General features: G+C 32.4%; 1 protein-coding gene across 10 annotated transcripts; it reads right to left on the bottom strand.

Annotated features, from left to right (window-relative positions):
* Nucleotides 1–349: 349 nt before the first annotated feature.
* On the bottom strand, nt 350–22,761 carry LOC123684716 (tropomyosin-1, isoforms 33/34). 10 transcript variants are annotated; one of them, XM_045624090.1, is made up of 14 exons: nt 22,639–22,742; nt 21,746–21,782; nt 20,925–20,945; nt 20,616–20,744; nt 20,440–20,563; nt 19,998–20,098; nt 10,470–10,513; nt 10,264–10,405; nt 8,600–8,638; nt 4,934–4,967; nt 4,613–4,873; nt 3,642–3,902; nt 529–864; nt 350–470 (listed from the first exon to the last, which is right to left on the bottom strand). In XM_045624090.1, the coding sequence occupies exons 2-14, from the start codon at nt 21,758–21,760 to the stop codon at nt 460–462; spliced, it is 1,518 nt and encodes a 505-aa protein (XP_045480046.1). In that variant the 5' UTR covers nt 21,761–21,782; nt 22,639–22,742; the 3' UTR covers nt 350–459. The 10 variants fall into 10 exon arrangements, with proteins under 10 accessions (XP_045480046.1, XP_045480045.1, XP_045480047.1 ...); XM_045624089.1 differs by lacking the exon at nt 19,998–20,098 and adding an exon at nt 19,138–19,238; XM_045624091.1 differs by lacking the exon at nt 19,998–20,098 and adding an exon at nt 18,427–18,527.
* Nucleotides 22,762–23,054: the final 293 nt, after the last annotated feature.

The following is a 23,054-nucleotide window of genomic DNA, read 5'->3' as shown; positions in this document are numbered from 1 at the left end:
TCCTCGAGCGGGACTCAAACCCGCAACTTCCGAATTACTAGTCCAGCGCTCTAACCAATAAGCTACCGAGAAAGCTGAAGGTTCACCTCATATGAGGAACCACTAATCCCAGAATCGAATGTTAGTTTGTAATATCCTACGAACTATATACAGGATTAGAACTATTTAGAGGGACACTATCGACCGAGCACTATCCTTCTGATATTTTAAATATCTGGGATTGAGAGAATGTTCCTCTCAGCGGGAAGTGAGAAGCCTAACTGCAAGAGGAGTTTTCTCTCCTACGCGCATAAGCTAAGGTCGCAAATAATTCTTACACAACTATTTAAATTACCACAAAAAAAAGTCGTAAATCAAAAATATTTATTATCGCATTCCCACATTTCTCAACTTAATCAATACGTAAATAATAAAAAACAAGAGAAAATAATGCTAACACAATAATTTACACAAATCTTCCTATGCAGCAGCTGAAAAAAATAAAAAAAGGTCACTAACTGAATTCGTTTGATCTGGTTCTTAATTTACCTTCAACCATTGGTGATGTTGGTACTTCAACTGCTGGAGGTTCAACAGCTTCAGTAGCATCAGCTGTTACCGCAGGCGTTTCCTCAGCGACTGGTGCGGTTTCAGCAGGCTGTGGAGCTTCAGCAACCGCACCTTCTTGTGGTGGCTCAGCTTTTTCTTGTGGAGGTTGTGCTCCTTCGGCTGTTGGTTCGGCAGCTTCCGTCGTTGCTTCGGTTTTTTCTGGTATTTGTGCATCAGACTCAGTTGGAGCACCTTCAGGAGTAGCACCTTCTGCTGCAGCTGGTTCACCCTCTACTGCTGTTTCTGGAGTTATGCCACTTGTTGGAGATTGTAGACCTGTCCATAAGGATAAAGGTGTCAGAGTACTTGATATTATAAGTTGAAACATTATTAGAAAATGAAAATAAATAATTCTTTAATTAACGTATAGAATGACTTGTTAATACGTATTTTTTCAGATGAATATGAGCAAATGAGAGAATGAATACATCAATCGAATGGTATGAATTCAACATGAGAAGAAGACGATGAAGATACTTCCAGATTGCTACAGTGTATGTTCTGATTTTTTCATCCAGGAAAACCTGTTTTTCCACAACAACAGTATTCAACTTTCCAGTTTCCAGCACTATTTTGTGCCAGAAAATATAACTTTCATCTAGAAGAATATATAGTAGACATCAGATGAGTATTAATGAATAGCTAACAACTGTCTATTTTTAATATAGTGGATATCATATCGCAGCAGACGTTAATTTCATTTTTTCTAATTCATAGTGCATCAACATAATAGTTGTGATATCCATAAGATATTTAACTGAATCGGAAACAATTGAAATAAATTTACTTTTACTTTCTGTATGCTTCGTCACTAAGAATCATCAATTAGATTATAAAGGGTTTTCCAAGCTACAATTTTTGACATTTGGCAAGTAAAAACTACGCCATTACTAAGACTGGAATTGGAAGATATTGATGTGGACGACATTTATTTTCAACAAGAAGGCGCTACGTGTGACACAAGCAATTTAGCAATGAAACAATCGCAATTTTGCAAGAAAAGTTTTCTGGCCATTTATTTTTCGAAGAGGTGATCACAATTGGCCAATTGTGATTTAACACCTTCAAACTTTTTCTTTGAGGCCATGTGAAATATAACGTAACGGGTGTTTTTTTTCGAGGTATATAACTTCAAGTTGGCATTATTGTTCTTGATGGCGACCGATTTAACAGCTACCAAGTGATTTATTGTCAGTTTGGTTTGGCAATTCATCATGAATAGATTCACGTCTGAAAAACGCTTTCAAATAGTGCAATATTATTTCGAAAATAATGGTTCTGTGAGGAATACGTATCGCGCACTACGTCCATTTTATTTTGTTTAGCGATGAAGCGCACTTCTGGTTGAATGGCTACGTCAACAAACAAAACTGCCCCATTTGGAGTGAAGCTAATCCTCAAGTGTATGTCGAAACACCGTTACATCCAGAAAAACTGACTGTTTGGTGCGCTTTATGGGCTGGTGGAATGATTGGTCCGTACTTCTCCAAAAACGATGATGGCCAGAACATTACAGTCAATGGTGATCGGTATAGAGCCTTGATTACTAACATTTTCATTCCTGAATTGAACAACCATGATGTCCAGGAGCTGTGGTTCCAACAAGACGGCGCAGCATGTCACACAGCTCGTGCCACATTCGATATGTGGAAAGACACGTTTGGTGATCGCCTAATTTCACGTTTTGGACCTGTGAATTGGCCTCCAAGATCTTGTGATTTAACACCGCTAGACTACTTTCTGTGGCGCTATGTGAAGTCATTGGTCTATGCGGATAAGCCACAAACCCTTGACCATTTGGAAGACAACATTCGCCGTGTTATTGCCTATATACGGCCACAAATGTTGAAAAAAGTCATCGAAAATTGGACGTTCAGATTGGACTACATCCGAGCCAGCCGTGGCGGTCATATGCCAGAAATCATATTCAAAATGTAATGCCACAAGATTATCTTGCGGATAAATAGAATTCATGTCAATCGAATAATCCATCGTTGTTTTATTGCAATTTAAAGTTCTATAGCTCTAAAAAAAACACCCTTTATATGCCGATGTTTCACAATCAATTCAAGACCTTGAAGAATTCGTGAAGCTATGGAAAATTTCTACAAAAGGATTATGGTGCTGTATTAGTACCCGTGAACACAATAAAATAAACATATATCATTTGTCTCACAACGTACTCGCTTCTTTTCGATATCAAAATAAAAACCTCTTTATTGAAAAAACCTTTTTATAACTATATGTACAAATAAAAAGCAAGATAAACCGACATGTCTGTACCTTTTATAAATTCAAGAAAATATAATAAGAAACAAGAAAGTACATTTTTCAAATTGTTGTTCGTTCTTCTGAACACGGTAATCTCCGCACAGATTTCATTGGGGTTTTCAAATTTGGATTGAAATCAGCTTGAAGTAACATTTAGGCTTTATTTTATCGAAATCTGATGGATATGTGAATGTTATCTAAATGATACAGACCACAATTAGAAAAATCTATTTTCTAATATTCTGGTACTTGTTTCTGATCGTTTTTTGGCCGAATCGAATGTAATCAACTATGCAATTTAATTAAAAACTTTAGAGGTCGATATTGATCGACCTCTAATACGCCTACAGTATTGACTGTAGGCGTTGTGCACTCGAATTATTGTCAAAAAAAGGTAATTCGAACTTTGTGCGGCGTTTGAAAGAGCGAAGTCGTCGAAGAAGAGCAAATTTCTGGGAATTAATGATGGATAACTTGGATAACTACGAACCAATTATTTATCAAACCTTTGATTGATTTCTTTTCCTTCCAAATCTGGATTTTAACTTCGAGGCAACTGTTTTGATTAGATAGAAGAAAAATGTTTTGAATTGGATTCTCCGTTGTCATTTTGAAAGGGTACTTCTTCAAAGATCATTGATTAGGAAAATTGAACCATGAATATTTCTGCAGCAATTTGGAGATATACTACATACCGCTTGATGGCCAATATGAACGAATGGGGTACATCTACATCCCACATGAAACTAATGATGGACACCACGATGATTACGACATGTTACCATTTTTCTCCAATTTAGCCACTAGGTCGTCCATGCTGGGATGCCCTTCTTGAGTTTCAGAAGCTAAATCGACTACCTTATATCTCAAAGAATCTTTGATATATAGCAATACTCCTTCACCACTATTCTTCCTTTTTTCAACAAGAGAGTAGTGGGGAATAGAAACATCATCTTTGTTTTCTGTTGGGGCGATAACACCTTCTGGAAGTGCTATTATGTCGTAATCTTTTTCGGTTAGAATCTTTTTGAATTTCTCGAAACCTGTAAGTGAATGTTGGTTTGTTGTTTGTTCTCAATATAATAATGATGTTTCCCAAATTATTTTAATGAGATAATGTTATAGGAAAGCATTCAATATTTCGTGAACAGTCTCAGGAATGTGCAGAAAAGTTTAAACTGAAAATTCCTCATACCATTTGGAATTGGTTACGGAATTTTCAGATAATACAAGGTGTTTCATTGTTGAATGGACATAGCTCAACTGCGGCTAGTTGATATCTCAATAATTACAAATCACTTGGGTCTATGATGACTATTGGCGAAAATATAAGTTGTTTACATAAATTTGACCATAACATTAGCGGTATATTTCATTCTTTTTTGGTGAGAATGTATTATCTCTACATTTCATTTATGAAAGAACTTGAATTGCAGATTCAATAGGAAATGTGGTAAAACAAAAAGATTTTGGCTAAAGATGTGAGACCTTCAGACTTTTGCATCTTCGATACATTTTTTTTCTTTCATGACACTGTAATAAAAGAACTAGAAATGAAATTGTTGTTGCATATCCAAAATTGCAAATGATAAAATTAATAAAATATCCTATCTCTTATACAATAGGCATCGTAGTTCTTTTAACCATAAGTGATTTGCAATCTCTGAGTGACCTATAACCACAGTTATGATATGAACATTTATCTACTGAATACCCTGTATTTGTAATTCAACATAAAATTTGCTCTTCATACCTGTTGGTTCGGCAGGAGCTTCTTCTTCTACTGGGGCTTCACCAGTAGGTGGTTGTCCTTCCGTTGGAGGTTGACCATCACTAGGTGGTTGGTCCCCAGCTGGAGGTTGTCCTTCAGGTGGTGCTTCGCCCTCAACAGCTGGTTTCGCCTCTGTAGCACCTTCGGCAGGGGGTTCTGTTCCTTCAGCTGCAGGAGCTGCAGGTACTGCTTCTCCCTCTTTAGCAGGTTCGCCCTCTGGTGGTTTCTCTTCTGCTTTGGCTTCTGAAGTTATTAAAAAAATCAATATGCTTATTGAATTAATTTATGATTCCTTAGACTTACCCTCTGCAGGTGCAGGTGGTTGTTCCTCACCTTCCTAAAAATAGATAAATGGATTTAATCCAAATCGAATTTTGACAACATTTGTGCTATTTTTTTTTTGTGAATAAAGGTTCTCATGTCTTCTTCAGTGATAATTTAAGAAAACTCTAGGCTTCAAATTCGAAAATAACAGACATCTGAGCAAAAAATAACACCCAAGAAGAAGCTCACAAATATCATTGAAAAATTTTATTTCTATAAGCGAGCATAATTTTTAATCAGGAGTATTTTTCAAGCCGTATATCGTCAAAACATTCGAAGAAAATCAGTAAAAAGGAAACATTGAAAGGAGATTGGTCATTCAAACAGTTTTGCTAATATTCAGTGGGTAGATATTTTCCAATGAATACAAAAAAATAAATGTTTATTGTACTTTTCGTTTGTTAATAATAATAAGCTACTTATATATAAGAAAATGGTTCATGATTTTCAAAACGAGCAAAATGAATTGAAGTACAAAAGTCTTAATCGCTCAATCAGAACAAAGAATGGTAAAAAAGGTCAATGAAATCAACAAGTTCGAAAAAGAAGCAATTCAGGACATACGCTCTTATAAACAAATTTGAAATGTTTTACAAATGTTTCAGTTAAGGTTAATTAACACATTATTTTCTATTATGAATGAGGCGCATCCGCCTTTTTATCAGCACTCTATTCTTTAATTATATATTCTGTTGGAATAATACAGCTAACAATTTTCCATACAAGAACATGAAAAAATTATCCGAAATATGTTTTTATTCTCCTTCAATCTCGGTTATTTTTGATAATCTGAAAACTCCCAATGAAGTTTTTGAACGTGTACTAAATGTGGATGACTGTCATAGTATCTACATTTTTATTGAACTTGACGATATGATATGAAACAACGGCCATATATTTATTTAATTATGATTTCTAGGAGTTTTCATTATTCTTATTTTGGAATAGTCAAGGCAGACATTTTTTCACCCTTAACTTTCAGTTTCGGAATGTGGAGAATTTAAAATCCATTAAAAAACTATAAGTTCGATGTCCGAGGCTTTTTAAGGAACTTGAGCATTATTTACATGAAATTTGGTGCAGAGCTACCGCCAGACATCTCAGTGCCCCGGCAAAATAAATTTTGCCGCCATTTTTTGCCTTATTCGCCCATTCAATTAAAAAAAATGTGACGCTTGACAATTCTTTGATATAGGTACTACAAAGAGAGGTCTTTCCACTGAGGAAAATTTTTTTGTGTCGAAAAGTAGGTCTTGTTTTATTGAGTGACTTTGCGACCCTACAATTTGGCGCCACGGCAAAATATCCGATATGCCGCCCTGGCGAAGGCCCTTATTTGGTGCATCAAACGTTTGACGTACCAGATAGATCCTCGATCACACGAAGTTTTTTTGATTTTGAAACCTGCAAATCGAGGAAAAATTAAGAAAAAATTGATTGCTTGACGTCATATGACCCTGGCATTGAAAATGTCACTGTGTGACACTAAGAACAATATTCTATGTTTCCTAGTCCTACTGTTAAATGTATCTGGCATTCTAACTACGCATACCTCTTTTTTGAGCATCCATTTCCTGAACAAATTATCATCTATCATTTCATCAAGATGTCTGTAATTTTCGAATTTTGAGCCATCAGTGGTTTCAAACGATGAGATTCGACTAATTGATAATGCACCCGGCCACTAACGATTCTTGTCTTCCGTCCGGCTGTCTAGCCGTCCGTGAACACGATAACTCTCGATCTAAAATTTCCAGAAACGATTTGGATATTTTAATAATGAAAATTTTAAGCTTCTTGCAAAATTTTCGTTGATAGCATCATTTTAGAACCATAGAAAATTGAAGCAGAATATCAAAAAAATATAAAACTTCAGCGACATCAGATTCGATCGAGTTGAGATTTTGCGCATAAATGAAGGTGATTCAAAACACGAAGCAAAAAATTTGGGACCGTAAACAGGCTGATATTTTTAATAAAAAATGTAAATTAAATTTTTTTAGATAAGGCTTTGTTTCTGAGATACTAGACTTCAAACTTTCTGCGTGTCATATAATTTCAAATTCAATAAATAATAAAAAAAAATACAAAATGATGAAACCGTATGCTCAAATGAGCAATCTAGGCAACGCAAAATAAGAGAATCGTATACTAATTGATGTTTTGCCTATTTTGAGTGGATTGGACTACATCAATAATTCGTCCACTTTTCTTCTTGATTATTAATTTCAACTGCGTGAACTAGAACCCATAGAAAATAATCCAAAGAATTGAAATCAGGTTATCTCGCAGGTCATTCGACATGTATTGTCTAGGTCTTATAATTCTTGAAATGCTCTCAGTGGGCATCGAATTTTGGATATCCTGTACAATGTCTTTCATTGTAAAATGACAAATAACACCAAATGAACGCCAACGTGTCTCACCGTTACCTTGTATGAAATTTTCATTGTATACAACTTTTTGACATATTTTTTAGCAACGGTCGCCGCTCTTAATATATTACCCTGTATATCTCAAAAACTGGTAAAAGCCAAGCCAATACTGTTTGACATTATAATAGTGTACTTACTCGAATTAAGAGTTATGACAAAAATTTGTAAAATGGAAGACTTTTCAATCACACAGTGAATTATGAACTAAACGAATTACATTTTGAATAATGTTTGACTAACCCCGTATCTAACAATAATTTCCATTAAAAATCAGTCTGAAATTTTTACCTCCTGGTTAAAATTTCAAAATTTGGCATGAACATTCGAGTGGTTATTCTATCTAGTTAGATCTATTATTAAATTTTCATATTTATTTTCATGTTTTGTTTGAATTGTGTATGAAATGAAATTTTAAACACAACTTGCAATCATTCGAATATGTTGTCAAAGAACTATGATGTTTTTTTTATTGTTTTGATAAAAAAATCAACAAAATAGGAACTGCTATTCTTCATATGCTCGTAAAATCTCAATTCGGTAGGTTCTGCTATTACTAAAACATCGAGCTTTTTTCTTTGGTTTTTGTGACGCGATAAAAAAATTCTGCTTGAAGCTTGAAATTGTTATTTTACATTTCAATATAGAATTTCATTTGATCAAATTCGTTTTTTGCAATCATGAGTAAAACAAAATTTCAAAAGGCAGTATTCATGGAATCATCATTTGGATTTTGCCTGTTATCGTTTACATTTAAAAATGCATTAATTCAAATAGTTAAATCTTGAAATAAATACATATCTTTCTTGTGAACATGGAACTTGTGCTAGTTTGAAACATCTACATTTAGTTACTATGACGATAATTGTGTTTAGTCAAACAGTGAATTGGAATGTTTTTTACATCCTGAATTAATACATCACATAGGGTTTCTTCAATCTAGAAATATAGGTACGCATGCACTATGTTTGAAATCATTGGACATAATTATTACAGAAAGGAAAGGGTTTCGGACAAAGACAAAACATAAATGGATAATCAATCTTTTTTAAAATAAAATTACATGTATAACTTAGACATACACAAAATTACCCGGATACATGCAGTTTCAACAACTGACATTTCTTAGAAAGTTAATTTTTTTTTAAATTATCCTTGACAACAAAATCTTCCATTGTTATGCAAGATGATTTCATGCTTCAGCTTCTTGTACCTTCTTTTCTTCGCCCTTTTTGGACCAGTCAGGTTTTTTCTGAAAACACCATAAAAGTATATGAGAAAATGTAATAACTTCAACGGAAAGGAGGAGAAAACAACTCCAAAATGTGCGTGAATTACAGAAAAGGCTTGCGACTTTGGTCTTCAACTCAATGTAGGAAGTCAACAGGTGTTCTAATAGCAGTTTGTAAGCTGCAGAATATTTTCAATATAATATTTCATGGGTTCCTGTAGAATAATTGTGAAGATTATAATAAACATTAATTATACAATCCATTACTTTTTGTGTATAGGTAACGTTTGTTTTTGTAGAATAAGCAGTGCAATTAGTGAAGTACAAAAGCTCTACCTAAAAATGTAAAGTAAAATTATGACTGACAGTGTTATTTAAGTTTTTTTTTCGATTACTTTTGTGGCTCCATAACTAATAAGGTGAATCCAAAAAATATAAATTTTTAAAAAACAAATACATGAAATATGCGAAACAAGTGAAAGAACACTTATCGCTCGTCAACCTTGTTCATTCATTTTATTTTATTGTGAAACATTATTTTTTGTATTTGTTGAATAAAGGTTATTATTATTATGATCTGTTCATTACGAATCACGTTAGTTATGAAAACGCAAAACGACGATAAAAATATAAAATGAATAAATGAATTTATGTGATACTAAGGACTAATTATAGTCAATAAAAAGATGTGCATTCTAAGCAATTTGGGACAGCCGAATCGTTATATACTCATTATTACCTTCTGCGATGCGGAAGCGTTTTGAGAACTCTGAAAAATTACATTTTTTGTTACAGCAAGCAAGTTTGTTAGTCCAACATTATCAAAATGCTGAAGAATGAAAAACGAAGAGAAAAAGCAGCAGAAATTATTATTATGGAACAAACAGCGGTTGTTTGCAGCAAGGTTGCCTCACCTCTCATATTCCATATTTAAAAAAAAAATTGAAAGCCCCAAAATACAAAATAAAAATATTAGAAAAAAAAGTATGTAGTCACTTATGAAAAATGCAACTACACAAAATGTAAATAAAGTGGAGTGTTCCTTCGGATCAATAACACAAGTTTCAGCTTTGATTTATTTTTATTTTGTTGTTTGTTTAATGAAGAAAAAAATATGTGTAATTATATATTAAAAAAAAACTGGACTTCCAAAAATTATTTCTTCTGCCATTCCGCTTTTTCGGATTTCTTGGGCTGTGAAAGATAAATTTATCCTAAATCATTCGTACTTTGAAAGAGGACACATAACTCCTCAAATAAAGTTATGAGTTTTTGTCAATTATTCCCAAAAGATTCAGCACGAATATTGAACAACAGTAGAAATTTGTTGGTTTATTTAAAAATTTCATACAAGACTGGAATTATTCAACAATTGAGAAAAATCAATCCTCATTTTTTTTGGTTTAATCACCAAGAAAATGAGATAGAGATAGATTGGCCTTATTCGTGCGAGGAATTTGGAATTCTCTCAAATATTTTTTTGAGAACGGAAGTGGCAACACAAATGAAAGAAAATCATCAGAAATTCTTACGATTTCACACTGTTATAACTGAATAGATTGAAATATTGCACAAAATCACTTATGCTTCTCTCAAAAAAATATTCATTAAAAGATTTTTCCAATAGAAAAATAGCTTTGACCTACCTCTTTGTCTTCTTCTTCAAGAGTGAATTCCTTCTTCTTGACAACCTTGAGTTGATTACGGAAATTGAATTCAGCTGCTTTCTTCTGGAGCTTAGCGAATTTGTTTTCGTATTTGGATACCTTCTTCAGAGTAGGCTTGACGCTATGGAATTATTTATTAGAATATAGTTTTGTATTTGAAAAAACTCTTCTTGAACTCTACTTACAATTTTCCTCTCAGGTCATTGACTTGGCTATTGAGGTCTGAAATCTATTTGAAAATTCTCTATTAGAAAACCATCAAATTGCAAAAAGAATTCATTGTTCAGTTCTTTGCTTGATTCAAATGAATATTTCAATGAAATGATAGGTTATGCAAGAATTGAACAATAACTTCTTTAATGAAAGGATTATTTCAGTAACCCAATTCAAAACAGGTACTGGTTATGTTTTTTGGATTGTGTATTGGATCATGAAATAATCCCAGTGAAGCTGGTAACAACGACACAACACACATGCATTTGCAAAACACATACAGAAAACAACGAAGAAAGAAGGAAAGGAGGAGAAAGGAAGAATCACAAAAGCCAGCTTTATAAAAAAAAAACAGAAAGATAGAGAGAAAAAAGGTGATACTATGATACTGTAGAAAAGGACAAGGACTGTGCACATACACAGTTACAAAAATATAAAACTACTTGAAAAAATGAAATATTAAAACTTTGATTACACAAAAATAACGTACAAAAACAATAAGGAAAATTTTCCATGTATTCAAATTTTCAAAAGAGGGATTGATCTCCTGGATAGTTTTTCTGGTCGTTAACAGTGTTCCAGAAGCTGGATACTTTATATATGTTCAGAAAAACAGGAAAGGGCACTTTTACAATTGATCACGATTGGTAAGTTCAATTATATCAGATTAAATGTAATGCACATTTCTAAAAAGTGCCATTTTCTGTTACAGTGGGCCCCAAATAACCGCACCTTCACTTTCAATTGTTATTAGACATATTATTCACAAACTGAATGTAGAAACGGGATCCTAAAATAACACAGAGGACTTTGGATCTGTAGAAACTCATGAAACAAGCATGGCACTTCTGTTTTTTTGCCGATTCCGATTTCTTCCTTTTGGTAATTTCTCAAAGGCTTGGAACAAGAAGTATTTCCGCAACGATTAAGGGTTTTCATGCATGAAGCGCCATGCCGTATTTCGAGGGTAAAGCCTATCTGCTCATTAGTTTCAGTAACGCTATTAGAAAACTAATATCGTATGAGGCTGCGGCAGCAAACACAGTAATTTTGATTATGCAAGGTGTTTGAGGAAAGTCTTTGCTAAACCCACAATGTCTTACTACGAAATCAGCCTAATTTATAGCAAAAAAAATTTTTGATTTGTCTAGTTTTTCCATTTAGATGTTGATCAACTTTTTCAGATTGCCATGAATTTTCATCATTCATTGGCAGAACATTTCTTCAAATTCTGATTAAGTTACTATATTTTTTTTATTCAATGCATATAAATTTTGCAATAAGGTGATTACTATTACAAAATTGTGACCTAGATTAGAATCAATTGTTACGTGATGAAAAATTGGTCCTAATTATAATGCATTCAGCTAACTATTGAAATAAACATTTTCCTAATCAATAGTTCTGCCGTGAATACTTAAATTTTAACTCTCAGCAAATTTTTAACTTGTCCCCACTTATTATTTTATAAACGTTCTGAAAATTTACTAGACGATCATATTCTGTTCTTAAAAACAGCTTTACTATTGAGATTCAATATGAGTAACATAAAAAAACAACCTTTGAGAATGAAAAATGAAGTCACCCACTTTTTCAACCCAAATTTATTGATTTTTACAACTAGAACTCACAAAAATTGATACCGATTTGCAAAAAAGAGGATTATTTAGGTTACCAAATAATTTGTTTGGGTTTACATAAATCGGCTCATTTCTTTGTAGAAAATGACCTGTTAGGTTTTCGTAAAGATATTTCAGATCACAAACCCTGGGTTACATCTATTGTATATACCAGGTTAAATTTTTTTTAAGTTGAATCAGTTAAAAATTTCGAAAAGGAAACATCTTATGGAAAAATATTTCGAAAAAAAGTTGATAGTTTTTAGGGGGCAGTCATTTTATGCTACAACCCAATCCATTTCCTTCACTCTTGAGGAGGAAGGGAAAAAACTTTGGAATTTCAAACAGAAACCCCTGTTTTTCATAGCAGATTTGACGAAAAAAAAGAAGCTTTGTTTGAACAATTCTTCACGATCTGTCACAGATAGCTCTGTTATCGAATTTGATACATTGAGGTCGTTTAGACGGAACTAAACGACCTCAATGTATCTGTTCCATTAATCATTCACATGGAATTTTAGTAGTAAATTGTCCAACTGTTCTTTGAAACGATACTAGGTTTCAAATAAAAGAGGTCCATTTCAATTTTTTTCTCTTAGTTTCAATTGATTTTTCCTTTTGAATTAATCATTGATAAATGACCAATGACAGTTTATGTACTGAAAACAAACAGTTCAGCAGGAAAAGTCAAAATTTCATGTGAATTATTTCTGAAACGGATACGGTAAGGTCGTTCTGAGGTGAAATTTCAATTCGATTGCAGAGCCATTTGCGACGAATCTTGAAACATTCACGAACCTGCAATAAAAAAAGCTTTTCCCATTTGAAATTCAAAAGTTTCGAAAGTAAATGAGAACAGTTTTAGTATAAGTAGGATTTCCTGTCAAAACCATCAATCTTTCATTTTAAACATTTTTTTGAAATGTTTTTCTTTCGAGATTTTTGTCTGAATCATCTCGAAAAATTCTCCCGGTAGATATAATTATAATATAAATATAAATAGCGTGCACATCAAACGTGAGTTGTATCTTTAATAACGTTTAGTGTCAATCGGTATAATTATCAGCAATTGAATAAATAGCGTGCTTTGATAATATTCATTTTAGTTTTTTGATATTAAGATACCCACTAAGACCTAAATCAGGCATATAGCCTCATCTGTATTACGAATTATAAAATACAACTCTAAATAATCAATGGTGAATGGTAAATAATCAATTTTCAAAACTGACCGACTAAAGATATTCATTTATAACCATCTGAAATTCAATTTATACAGGATGTTTCTTAAATACGTGTAGCTTTATGAAAAACCAAAGTGGCCATTCCCAACAATTACCTTCTTCAATTTTTACTACCTACTGAAAGTTTTAGAGTCGAATTAGTTTTAATTACTAATATAATTATTAATATTGAATTGTGACATTCGATTCATATTTTGTAGTGAAATAATTTTTTCCATTATTAATTTATTTTTATTATTTCTTCAGAAAAATGTGAGTAAAATCGATTTTACCAAGAGAAAACATGGTACAAGTTCGTGAAAAAGAAATACTAAACATTACTAGTTAACCTCAATTTCAGTTATTACTACAAATGCAAATGTCTTTTTTATCAATGTAAACTGCAGTCGATGTTACCTTAAACAAACGGCGCTTTGAATTTTCAAACGCCATATCTGTTTTTCGTTTTCAGATGATTACTTTTTTTTTTCAATAAAATGGTATGTTGAAATTTGTCGTTTTAATAATTTGACATAAGAAATACTAAATTGTGCTTTGAAGGAGAAATGCTCATTTTTCTGAAATTCATTAAGTAAAAGTATACATAAGAATTAAACTTTGAAACTCGACGCATTTTCGACGCGAGTACATTGCGGGGAAATATAATTTTCTAGACATTTTTTTCATATTTTGACATCATCAACATGCTTTTAATCTTCTACACGTACTTAAGAAATGCCCAGTATATAGTTTCCTTCAGTACTTCTGTACAAATTGATTCAATTTGTATTGAGTTTCTCATTTTACTAAAATATTAAATTTGATTGCCTACTTCAGGAATGTTGTGTTGCTCGTATAGTAAATATCAAAAAACTCTTTATAAAAAATTTTCTGGGTAAAATTTTTCAAAAAAATGAAGTAATTAATCGATATGTATCGATTATAAAACGTTGAGGTTTCGTTTCAAAGCTAAGCAGTCAGCTTCTAGGTTCCAGGATAAAGCCATCAAGCGAGGAGATATTATCTTAGGATCTCTTTTCAGAAGGTAATTTGTCTGATTGCACTAATACCAAAAAGTTATAAAACAAACTGAAAAACGGAGCATGAAACTTTATGAATGCACAAAGAGACATCGTCTAACAGTTAACATGATACTGACAATGGCAGATCTTGGAAAATTATTTTGTTTAGTCTCAGTTGTTAGTCACGTGTTTCGGGACTCAAAATGGGATGGTCAAAATACGGCTCAACACTTCATGATATTATCTACCATTGGTTGAAGGAGGTATCAACCATTACGAGGTAACATAAAATGAGTGAAATTTCAAGCGCTTTGCAGATTCGAGCTGATAGGAATCTACTAGTTGAATAGTTTTTGAAAAGTTGTCATCTGGGATGAATACATTTTTTTGGGACATTTTTGAAATTCCAATGTAGATATGCCAAGAAAAGTTATGAATCAAATAAAAAACGGAAGATAATCTATCAAGACGGAAAAAATGCTGTGACGTGAACCAAACAATAGAATATTGAAAAAAATCGGATTCTACATGGAGAAATTTTCAATTTCAATTTCTAAGGCCCAGTTTCACCAAATGCTTTAAGCTTGACTTGGCTCTTAAGTGAGGCCTTAGATCACGATTAATGTAATGTAGCGTTTCACCACACTCCAAAGCGCCATTTAATCGACCAATCGCGATTTAGCACTAATCGGCCATTTTTGGAGGATTATAACCTTTCAAGTTGAGATTAATAATTATTTATCAGTATGGAACTCTTGTCTATGTAATTATTTTTCCGGAAATTTCTAATTTTTGGGTCAATTTTATCAAAATATGACTATATGTACAGGCTCAATATTTCCCATTTAAAATACACGTAAACTTTGTTTTTGTGTTTTATGAAATTTATTGCAAAGAATAATTTCTTGATATGTTTGATTGAAATATTATTTAAGAAGCAGTTAAACTTGTTAATAAAAATAAATAAGTTAATACAATTACTTATATAGTTTTTTTTCCAGAATGTGTGGTTTTGTGAAATGGGATAATTTCTTTTTAACTTCTGCAAGTTTCCGACATTTCGAAGCACATCACTCGACATTTTCGGCAAAAATTAACTTTGTTTTTTGTTTACAAGATGACAAATGATTTGAAATGTTATGAGTTATGAATGAATGACACCTGACACCTAGCGCCAATGGTGGTCATCACTGCTAATACGATACAGAACACTATATAACTTTTTGTTCACAACGTTGCCAAATGGTTTGACTATTTAATCGCGATTTGGTTAATCGCGATCATCTTCGGACGGGTTGATGCATGGTGAAACAGAAAACACTGTTAAGCCTGCTTTAGTAACAAGCGGAGTTTAATCAATCTGAGATCAAGTGCTGTTTGGTGAAACTGGGCCTAATAATTCATCTCACAATGATTTAAGCTGAATATCGTTGAAATTTCGTTTTATTGAACCAGATGTATCTGCATAGCGCTTATTTCGATTTGAAAACATTTGGTATATCTTATGTGAATTATGTTTGATGAAGCTATAAACACTATGATTTGTCACTCGTTTTATTGGTTTTTGGTACCTCCCAGTCTCTTTTCCGGACTTCGCGTTCCAAATCCCACTTCTGCTCCTCGCAAATATACATTCTGTCATAATATTCTTTGCAAATCTTCTTCAGTTGTCCTAGAAATCGGAAACGGAAATGCCCCATAAGATGGTTGTTCAAACATAGCCCGACACAGAAAAACAGAAGTACACGGTTACCAACCGAATCTTCGACTAATAGCCTGTCAGTCGCTACTAGGGTAGCTTAAAAAGGCAACCGCATTTAGGAGGTAAATTTTTTTCAAGATTGGATAAAGTTGTTTTTTTTTTGGTTTTGAATCGAATCTAAATTATTTACACCAGTGCGATATGAGAACCTTGAAATTTTCTATATTGGCTGGGATAAGTGAAAGATTAAAATTGAGAAACCACCCAATCTTGAAATATTTGCACCCTATGAGTGGAACTGCTGTTTTTTCGAGCCCAGTATAAACATTTTGACATTCCAAATAATCAAAACTAAATTTACAACTCCTGAGAAATCATTATTGAAAAAATGAATCAAAAGAAAATAAAAGAAAATATCGATTCTATCATTTCAAGAGAATAATAAATTTTTTTTATTAATTGAAAAATATTTTTAGTGCTCTTCAATTCAAAAACCTCAAAGTGTTTTTAAAATAATCAAAAGCTAAAATGCTATTTAATGGTACATGGTGTTTTCTTATTGTGGAGCAAAACTTTAGAAGGGGCTAGATCAATATAAGAGAAAAAGTTCCTATAAACATTTGTACGAAAGTGCTTCCTCTGCAAAAGCAGCCATCAGAAGACTTCATTTTGAACATTCATTTTCTGCGATGATATTCGACAGCTTCGATTGATTTTGATGGAAATTTGGTCATTTTTTCACGGCAAATCCTATACTGATGATATTTTCTTCATAAAAAAATTTTAGGGGTAGTTTTTTTGAAAAAAATGCATAAGACTCCCGTTTACTATTTTTCTGACATCCGAGAAAAAGTATCATACGTATTCTTGCGAAAAAATTTTCTTAAAAAATGTGTCTTGTTTTTTCGATAAGATGAGCCTTTCTCGAGTAATAGGCTTCTGAAAAAAAAATGCCATTTTTAATTCACTAAAGAAGTCTACTAAGATAATTTTGATTAACTTCTCTCTAATTATGGTATTATTTTTTCAGAAGTCTATATCTCGTAAGAGCACATACATTTTTCAAATAATATCATCGGATTTTCACAAAAAACTGTCGAAATATTTCTCGGAAGTCAGAAAAAATAATGAACGGAAATTATGCATTACCCCTTAATTTTTGGAGAAAACTACCCCTAAAATTTTTTTGGGAAAAATAGTTATTTACGTAACAAGTCCAGAAAATAGGGTTTTTTTGGACGAATAGACAAAATTCCAGGACGAGCGTAAGCGAGTCCTGGAAGTCTGTGAGTCCAAAAAAACCATTTTCGGGCGTGTTGCGTACAATATTTTTTCGGCAACCATGTAAAATAACAATATCGCTGCTGCTTTCCATATTTTATTGCGATTGCGATCAAAAAACATGCAAATTTTTGACAACTTATTTCATATGAACTGTCAGCCGTTATCTCGGTTGCTATGGATTCTATGATTCTTTTCCGGCCTAGTCCGGGAAGTACGTACTTTCCGGACTAGGCCGGGAAATGCTACTTTCTCAGAGAAAAAGCGTCCGGGAAGTGAGCACTTCCCGGACGGTTGCCGAAAAAAGATTATATTGACAATTATTGACCTTTGTTGAAATTTGATAGGATTGGAAGTCAGTAGAGACAACCAAAAAACGAAAAATATGACTGAAAACGATGCTGTAATGAGTTCATTACAGCACCGTTTTTAGAACTGTAATGAACTCATTACTGAAATAGAGAAAATCAATTGAAACTTTCAAACGTTATCGCAGAAAATGTATGATTAAAATGAAGACTTCGTATCCGAAGTCTTCATTTTATTTCAAAGAGTAAGCATTTTCGGACATATGTTTATAGGAACTTTTTTTTTTATTTTGATGAGTACTATCACTTCCTTAAATTTTGCCTCACAATTAGGAAACATCCTGTATATTGCGTGAATATTGCGTGATATTTCAACGTATGGGGCCCGTTACGCATTCAATAGTGATATTGTGGTTCTTGTATCTATAAAAGATGGATTTTTGTATGCAGTTGTGAAACTCAGGTGTTTTGTGTACTGTAGGATTGGTTTTGAGGATGGACTCAATCCCTTTGTCTTTAAAAAGGGATTACTGTCAAATTCACAACAGCTGCTTATTTACATTGCAGGGTCAAAAGAGAATAATCTCAAAAATCAAGACATAGGATTTAGGAACGTCAACATTTTTCGAATACTGATTGAAATTTCAATTCGTTCATTTTTGAGATTATACTCGAAATCAATATGCCATTCCGTAATAGCGCCCTTAAATCTTTCAAAAAATCACATCTTTGTTTTTCAATAACTGCCATTTTGTTACCCTTTATAAGGTATACCTCGAATGCTTTATGCTTTTCGATTACTTCTAAATCATATTTGTCTTCTTCGAGTTTGCAAATTTTTTCGTAATAGCTCCTACATATGGTTTGAAGTTCGGCTAAAATAAACAATTTCAATAAAACATTTATTTCATTATCTTATCCCTCAGTGTTTTCAGTAAATAGTTCCCATTAATTCCTTGTGAGATCATAATGAGATAACTTAATTTTGAGATTGAACTGATCAGAAGCAGTTTCCTGTGAAGTGTAGTTTCAATTTGAATTTTTTCGAGCGTTATTCGATTTTTAACTTTGCAAATTTGACCTCTTTTCCTAGAATACTTCCTGTATCCAATTTAATTAATGTTATTAGGGGTTTAATCATGGAAACATCCAGACCAACATAAAGGGGAAGAAGCGAAGCAAAATGCAAAGATTGAAAAAAGTACAAATGAATGAAAAAGTGTTCTGTGTGGTTCACATAACTCAAAATTGGTTTTATACTCATGAAAACGCGTCTAAGTTTGCAAATTAATCATTCGTTGTGCGAAAAGCTCTACCGTGCGATTCCAGTCTTGCCAACAACCCGAAAAATATGTTTGACGTGAATTGAAACAAAAAAAATTGATAAAAAATGTGAAATGGGTGTGTCAGTGTATCATACAAAAACTGTTGGCAACACCGTTTTTTCAATGCAAAAGTGCAGTATTAATCTTCCACAGGTTCTACCTGGAAATCTCTGAGTTCCACTTCTTTTTCAAGGTCAAATTTCTTATTTTCAAGATCGACAATTCTTTTATGGTATGTCTCACAGTATTGTTTTAATTGGGCTAAAAGATTTCCTAAATGAGTATTTCATTGAAAAAATACACTTATAACTAATTTTCGTCCAAGTTTTGAGAACGTATTGGAAAAATTATTCGAAATAGTGTAATATGAGCTCATATACTATTAATGGATCTGATAATGGCTCTTCCAAGCTTCTAAACTTATCTCAATGTTACGAAATGCAATATACTAAGATCTAGTCAAAGTTAAAATTAGAACAAACTGGTACTCTATAAATAACAGGCATCCAACAGAACAAACACTACCTGATCAGGCTGTCGAAGAAAAAATTATAAATAAACTCGAGAATGTATCAAATTGTTTTATGAATAAAACGAAAATATCCATGTTCACTTGAAAAATTATTATTAATTCGGAATATCCCCACACAATTTCCTATCATGATTGAAAATGATTTAATGTTGAAAATGCATTCTTCAAAAAAGATGAAAAAGAGCTTTCAAAAAGCAAAAAGCAAAAATAGAATAGAATGCATTTTGCACATGCCAACGAGCTTCAGTGCAAAGGGTACTACTTTTTTCTCTGAGAATGCTATAATGATGGGAAATATCAGTTTTTTTTTCCTTTGAATTTCTAGTCTGTTTAGTGTTTGAAGTTTTTCAAATGTATATTGTGCATTGTATGTTTGTGAGCTAAAAATTTAGAGGAAAAAGGAGTACCCACATCGATAAAATTATTATGATAAATCGCGACATTGAGGACCAAGCAACTTGCTAAAATTTATGATTTCTTCGGCTAACCTCCATGTCTTTGAGGCTTACTAGATATTCCACATCAAATCTAGCACTTTCCAATTTCGCAATTCTCTCATGATATTGTTTGAGTATGCTTTTAAGTTGTTCTAAACAAAATGAAAAACTTTGAATATATTTTATCCCTTTAAAAAACCCGTAAAAATGTTCTGAGAAATGGATTAGTTCGTTTTTGAATGTAAACAAGTTTTGGTGCCAGTGAATGAATATATAGAACACAAAATGGCCTGGTTCCAACTTCACGACAATATTTACTTGTTCATAAAACCAATTTACTGATTTCTATTCTCTAAATATCATGAATACGAAATCTGATATTTTCCCAGATCTGTGAACTTTGATATTTACTTATTTTTCCTCGAATTTTGTGTACCATTATTCATTCTAAATATATTGATATGAAAATAAAAGAATAAAAATTGATTACTACCTTCATTGGCATCTTCGAGAATTTTTGCTTTACCACACCTTTCCTCAATGATACGCCTTCTTTCAGCAGCTTTACGTTCTTGTTCTTTCTTCAGTTCTTCAGCAGCTTTCTTCCTCAGGAGCAACTACAAGTAACACGATTAGAAAAAGCATATTCAATAAAAACTTGTTACTTACTCTCAACTTCTTCTTTCTTTCAGGGGTCATGAAACCTTTTTTAGCCTTCTTGGCCTTGGAGGCTTCTTCCATACGAGCCCTGACCTCAGCCCTCTTGCGTTCGATTTCTGCTTGTTTCCTCTTCTTTTCCTATTATCATAGGCCCATAGACATTAGTTCAGTTCATATTTAAAACCGAAATATACCGAATATTCCTATGATACAATTCAAAAATTTTTCTGAAGGAAAATATTATTTTCGGAAAAAAATCAACAAAAAAATACATTACGAGAAATTTATAGGAATATTCGATTTGTACTTCTTACGTGCCTCCTCAAGTTTCTTCTTTTGCTGAAATATAAAAATAACATAATTAGAAATTTGAAATATTTTTTTCAATCATATTGTTAAGTTCTTTGACTGATTTGAGATCTATTAAATGTGAATTATGGAAATAAAACAATTTCAGTTCATAAAAACAATGGTGATGTTAACTTAGTTTGAGAAAATGGGAAAAATTGTGAAAGATTTACAAAAATGTTTTTTGATTGAAATTTAATTCAAACGTTGTTATGTTTGAAAATGGCAAGTATTCAGTTCATTATTGTGATAATCAATTCAGTATATCATACATCCAGATGGTAGCGGTGAAATGTGAAATTAGTGATGATGAAAACACACTCAGATCAAAGCACTTACTTCAGAAGTAACTATTTTCTCATTATTATAACTCCAACTACATAAATAGGAAATCGATAAAAACATAGCTTGAACAAAGAACTAACGCTCGAATAAAATAAAAAAGCTCGTAGCGAAAACCATCAGGAATAGTTCAGTCATTTGAACCATCAAATCTATTGGTAACTATATAATATATTTTCAAATACATTCGAAAGCTGCGAATTAACAGTGAAAATAATTACCTTGAAACTTTGAGGAGTTATCCGAGATTTTAGACATTATTCTTATACTGTTGAGTTGAAGTCACAGGTAGCAGCAAGTAGTGGAATATGAAAAAAAAATAGAAATTAGAATTTTATCTAGAGTGACCTATAATCATGAAAAAAAAAACATCATTCAAATTTTCTCTGAAAAAAATTAACAAATGTCAACAATAAAAATTTATTTAAACTAGTGTTTACTAACCTCACTTCATCGTCCGCCATTTTGTTGTTGTTTTTTGTTGTCCTGTAAATTGAACACAATTACTTACATTCAACATTAAATTGTAAAAAATATTATTTACAAGAAGGATTGGTCCTTAAACCGAAAAATTCGAAGAAAATTAATGAATGCGAAGGAGAAAAAGATGAACGTACCTAATAAAAGAAATTGGTTACAATAAATTTGAATTTTCGTTACTCTTTTCACGCTTTCCGTTGTTTTATCATATAAAGGAAATTTTCAGAAAAATACAACCAAATAATTAATAATTAACATCATCCAAGCATTTAATATTCAATTTCAGGGACATAATTGAATATCATTAATGAAAGTTGTAACACTTTTCATTTTATATGAAATACCTATTTAGATATTCGAGTATTATTGAATGCTATATCGAGTTCCATTTCATTTACTGCTATGATCTAAAAATATCTTACACCGAGAAGATAAATATAGAACATCATCCATACCGAATTTGGCAGCAGGTTATTGAGCGCAGATTTTCAGAATATCATTGAGAATATTCGGGGAATATCGAAGCTTTTTTTCTGATTGAAAAATCAATTAGTTATTTGGTAGTTCGTTCTCGCAATACAACATTACTAGTGATTGAACATTTCGATAATTTTATCGATTTTGCACAAAATCTGAACATAGATATATCTAAAAAAAACCTTGTTCATGTAACTAATTCGTTTATATTCTAATTAATATCTAAATCCGCTATTCTCACTCCTAGGTTTTACAGATCACTCACACTAACCCAAAAAACCACTAATTTTCACGACACTTCAGCACTGTGATTCTCCAAAATAACGGTCTACTCAAAAATTGTGTTTTATAAATGCACTAGTTATGTAAGTCTGAGGTGACGTACCTGGATTAAAAATTCAAGATGGAAATGTTGAGCAGCCAACAAGAGACTCCTGTGCCGACTGTTGAGACTAGAACGCAAGGATGATCAGGATAAGTTTGTTGTTCGGCCCCCCCCTCTTTCGATGCTACCAATTAGGAATTTTCCTCCTCCGCTTTTCAGGTACTGAAATAGAATGAGAGGCATTTGATACTTTTGTGCTGATTGGTCAACATTATTTGGATAATTCATGTTTTTTCATAATATGCTTCCGAGTATTATATTGAAGGTAGATTTTCTCTGATCATTTTTGTAACAAAAATTGTCCTTTTTTTTCAACAGTAAAAACATAAGAGCTTTTTTTTTATCGGATAAATTTCTCTTTGCAACTAAACAATTTTGCCAATCACAAATTTCACGAGAAAAACTAATGTCAGTTT

The sequence above is a fragment of the Harmonia axyridis genome, chromosome 7 (assembly GCF_914767665.1).
Source record: "Harmonia axyridis chromosome 7, icHarAxyr1.1, whole genome shotgun sequence".
Lineage (NCBI taxonomy): Eukaryota > Metazoa > Arthropoda > Insecta > Coleoptera > Coccinellidae > Harmonia > Harmonia axyridis.
The sequence above is the reverse complement of the archived record's forward strand: the minus strand, read 5'-3'. Positions and strand labels throughout refer to the sequence as shown.

What these genes read in the sequence shown, in the direction of transcription:
- LOC123684716 (XM_045624090.1), bottom strand. An exon ending in TTGAAGAAGAAGACAAAGAG is followed by an intron (nt 8,639 to 10,263) that starts GTAGGTCAAAGC and finishes TGGTGTTTTCAG; the next exon opens with AAAAAACCTGACTGGTCCAA. An exon ending in AGCTCCTGCCGAACCAACAG is followed by an intron (nt 3,903 to 4,612) that starts GTATGAAGAGCA and finishes ATTCACTTACAG; the next exon opens with GTTTCGAGAAATTCAAAAAG.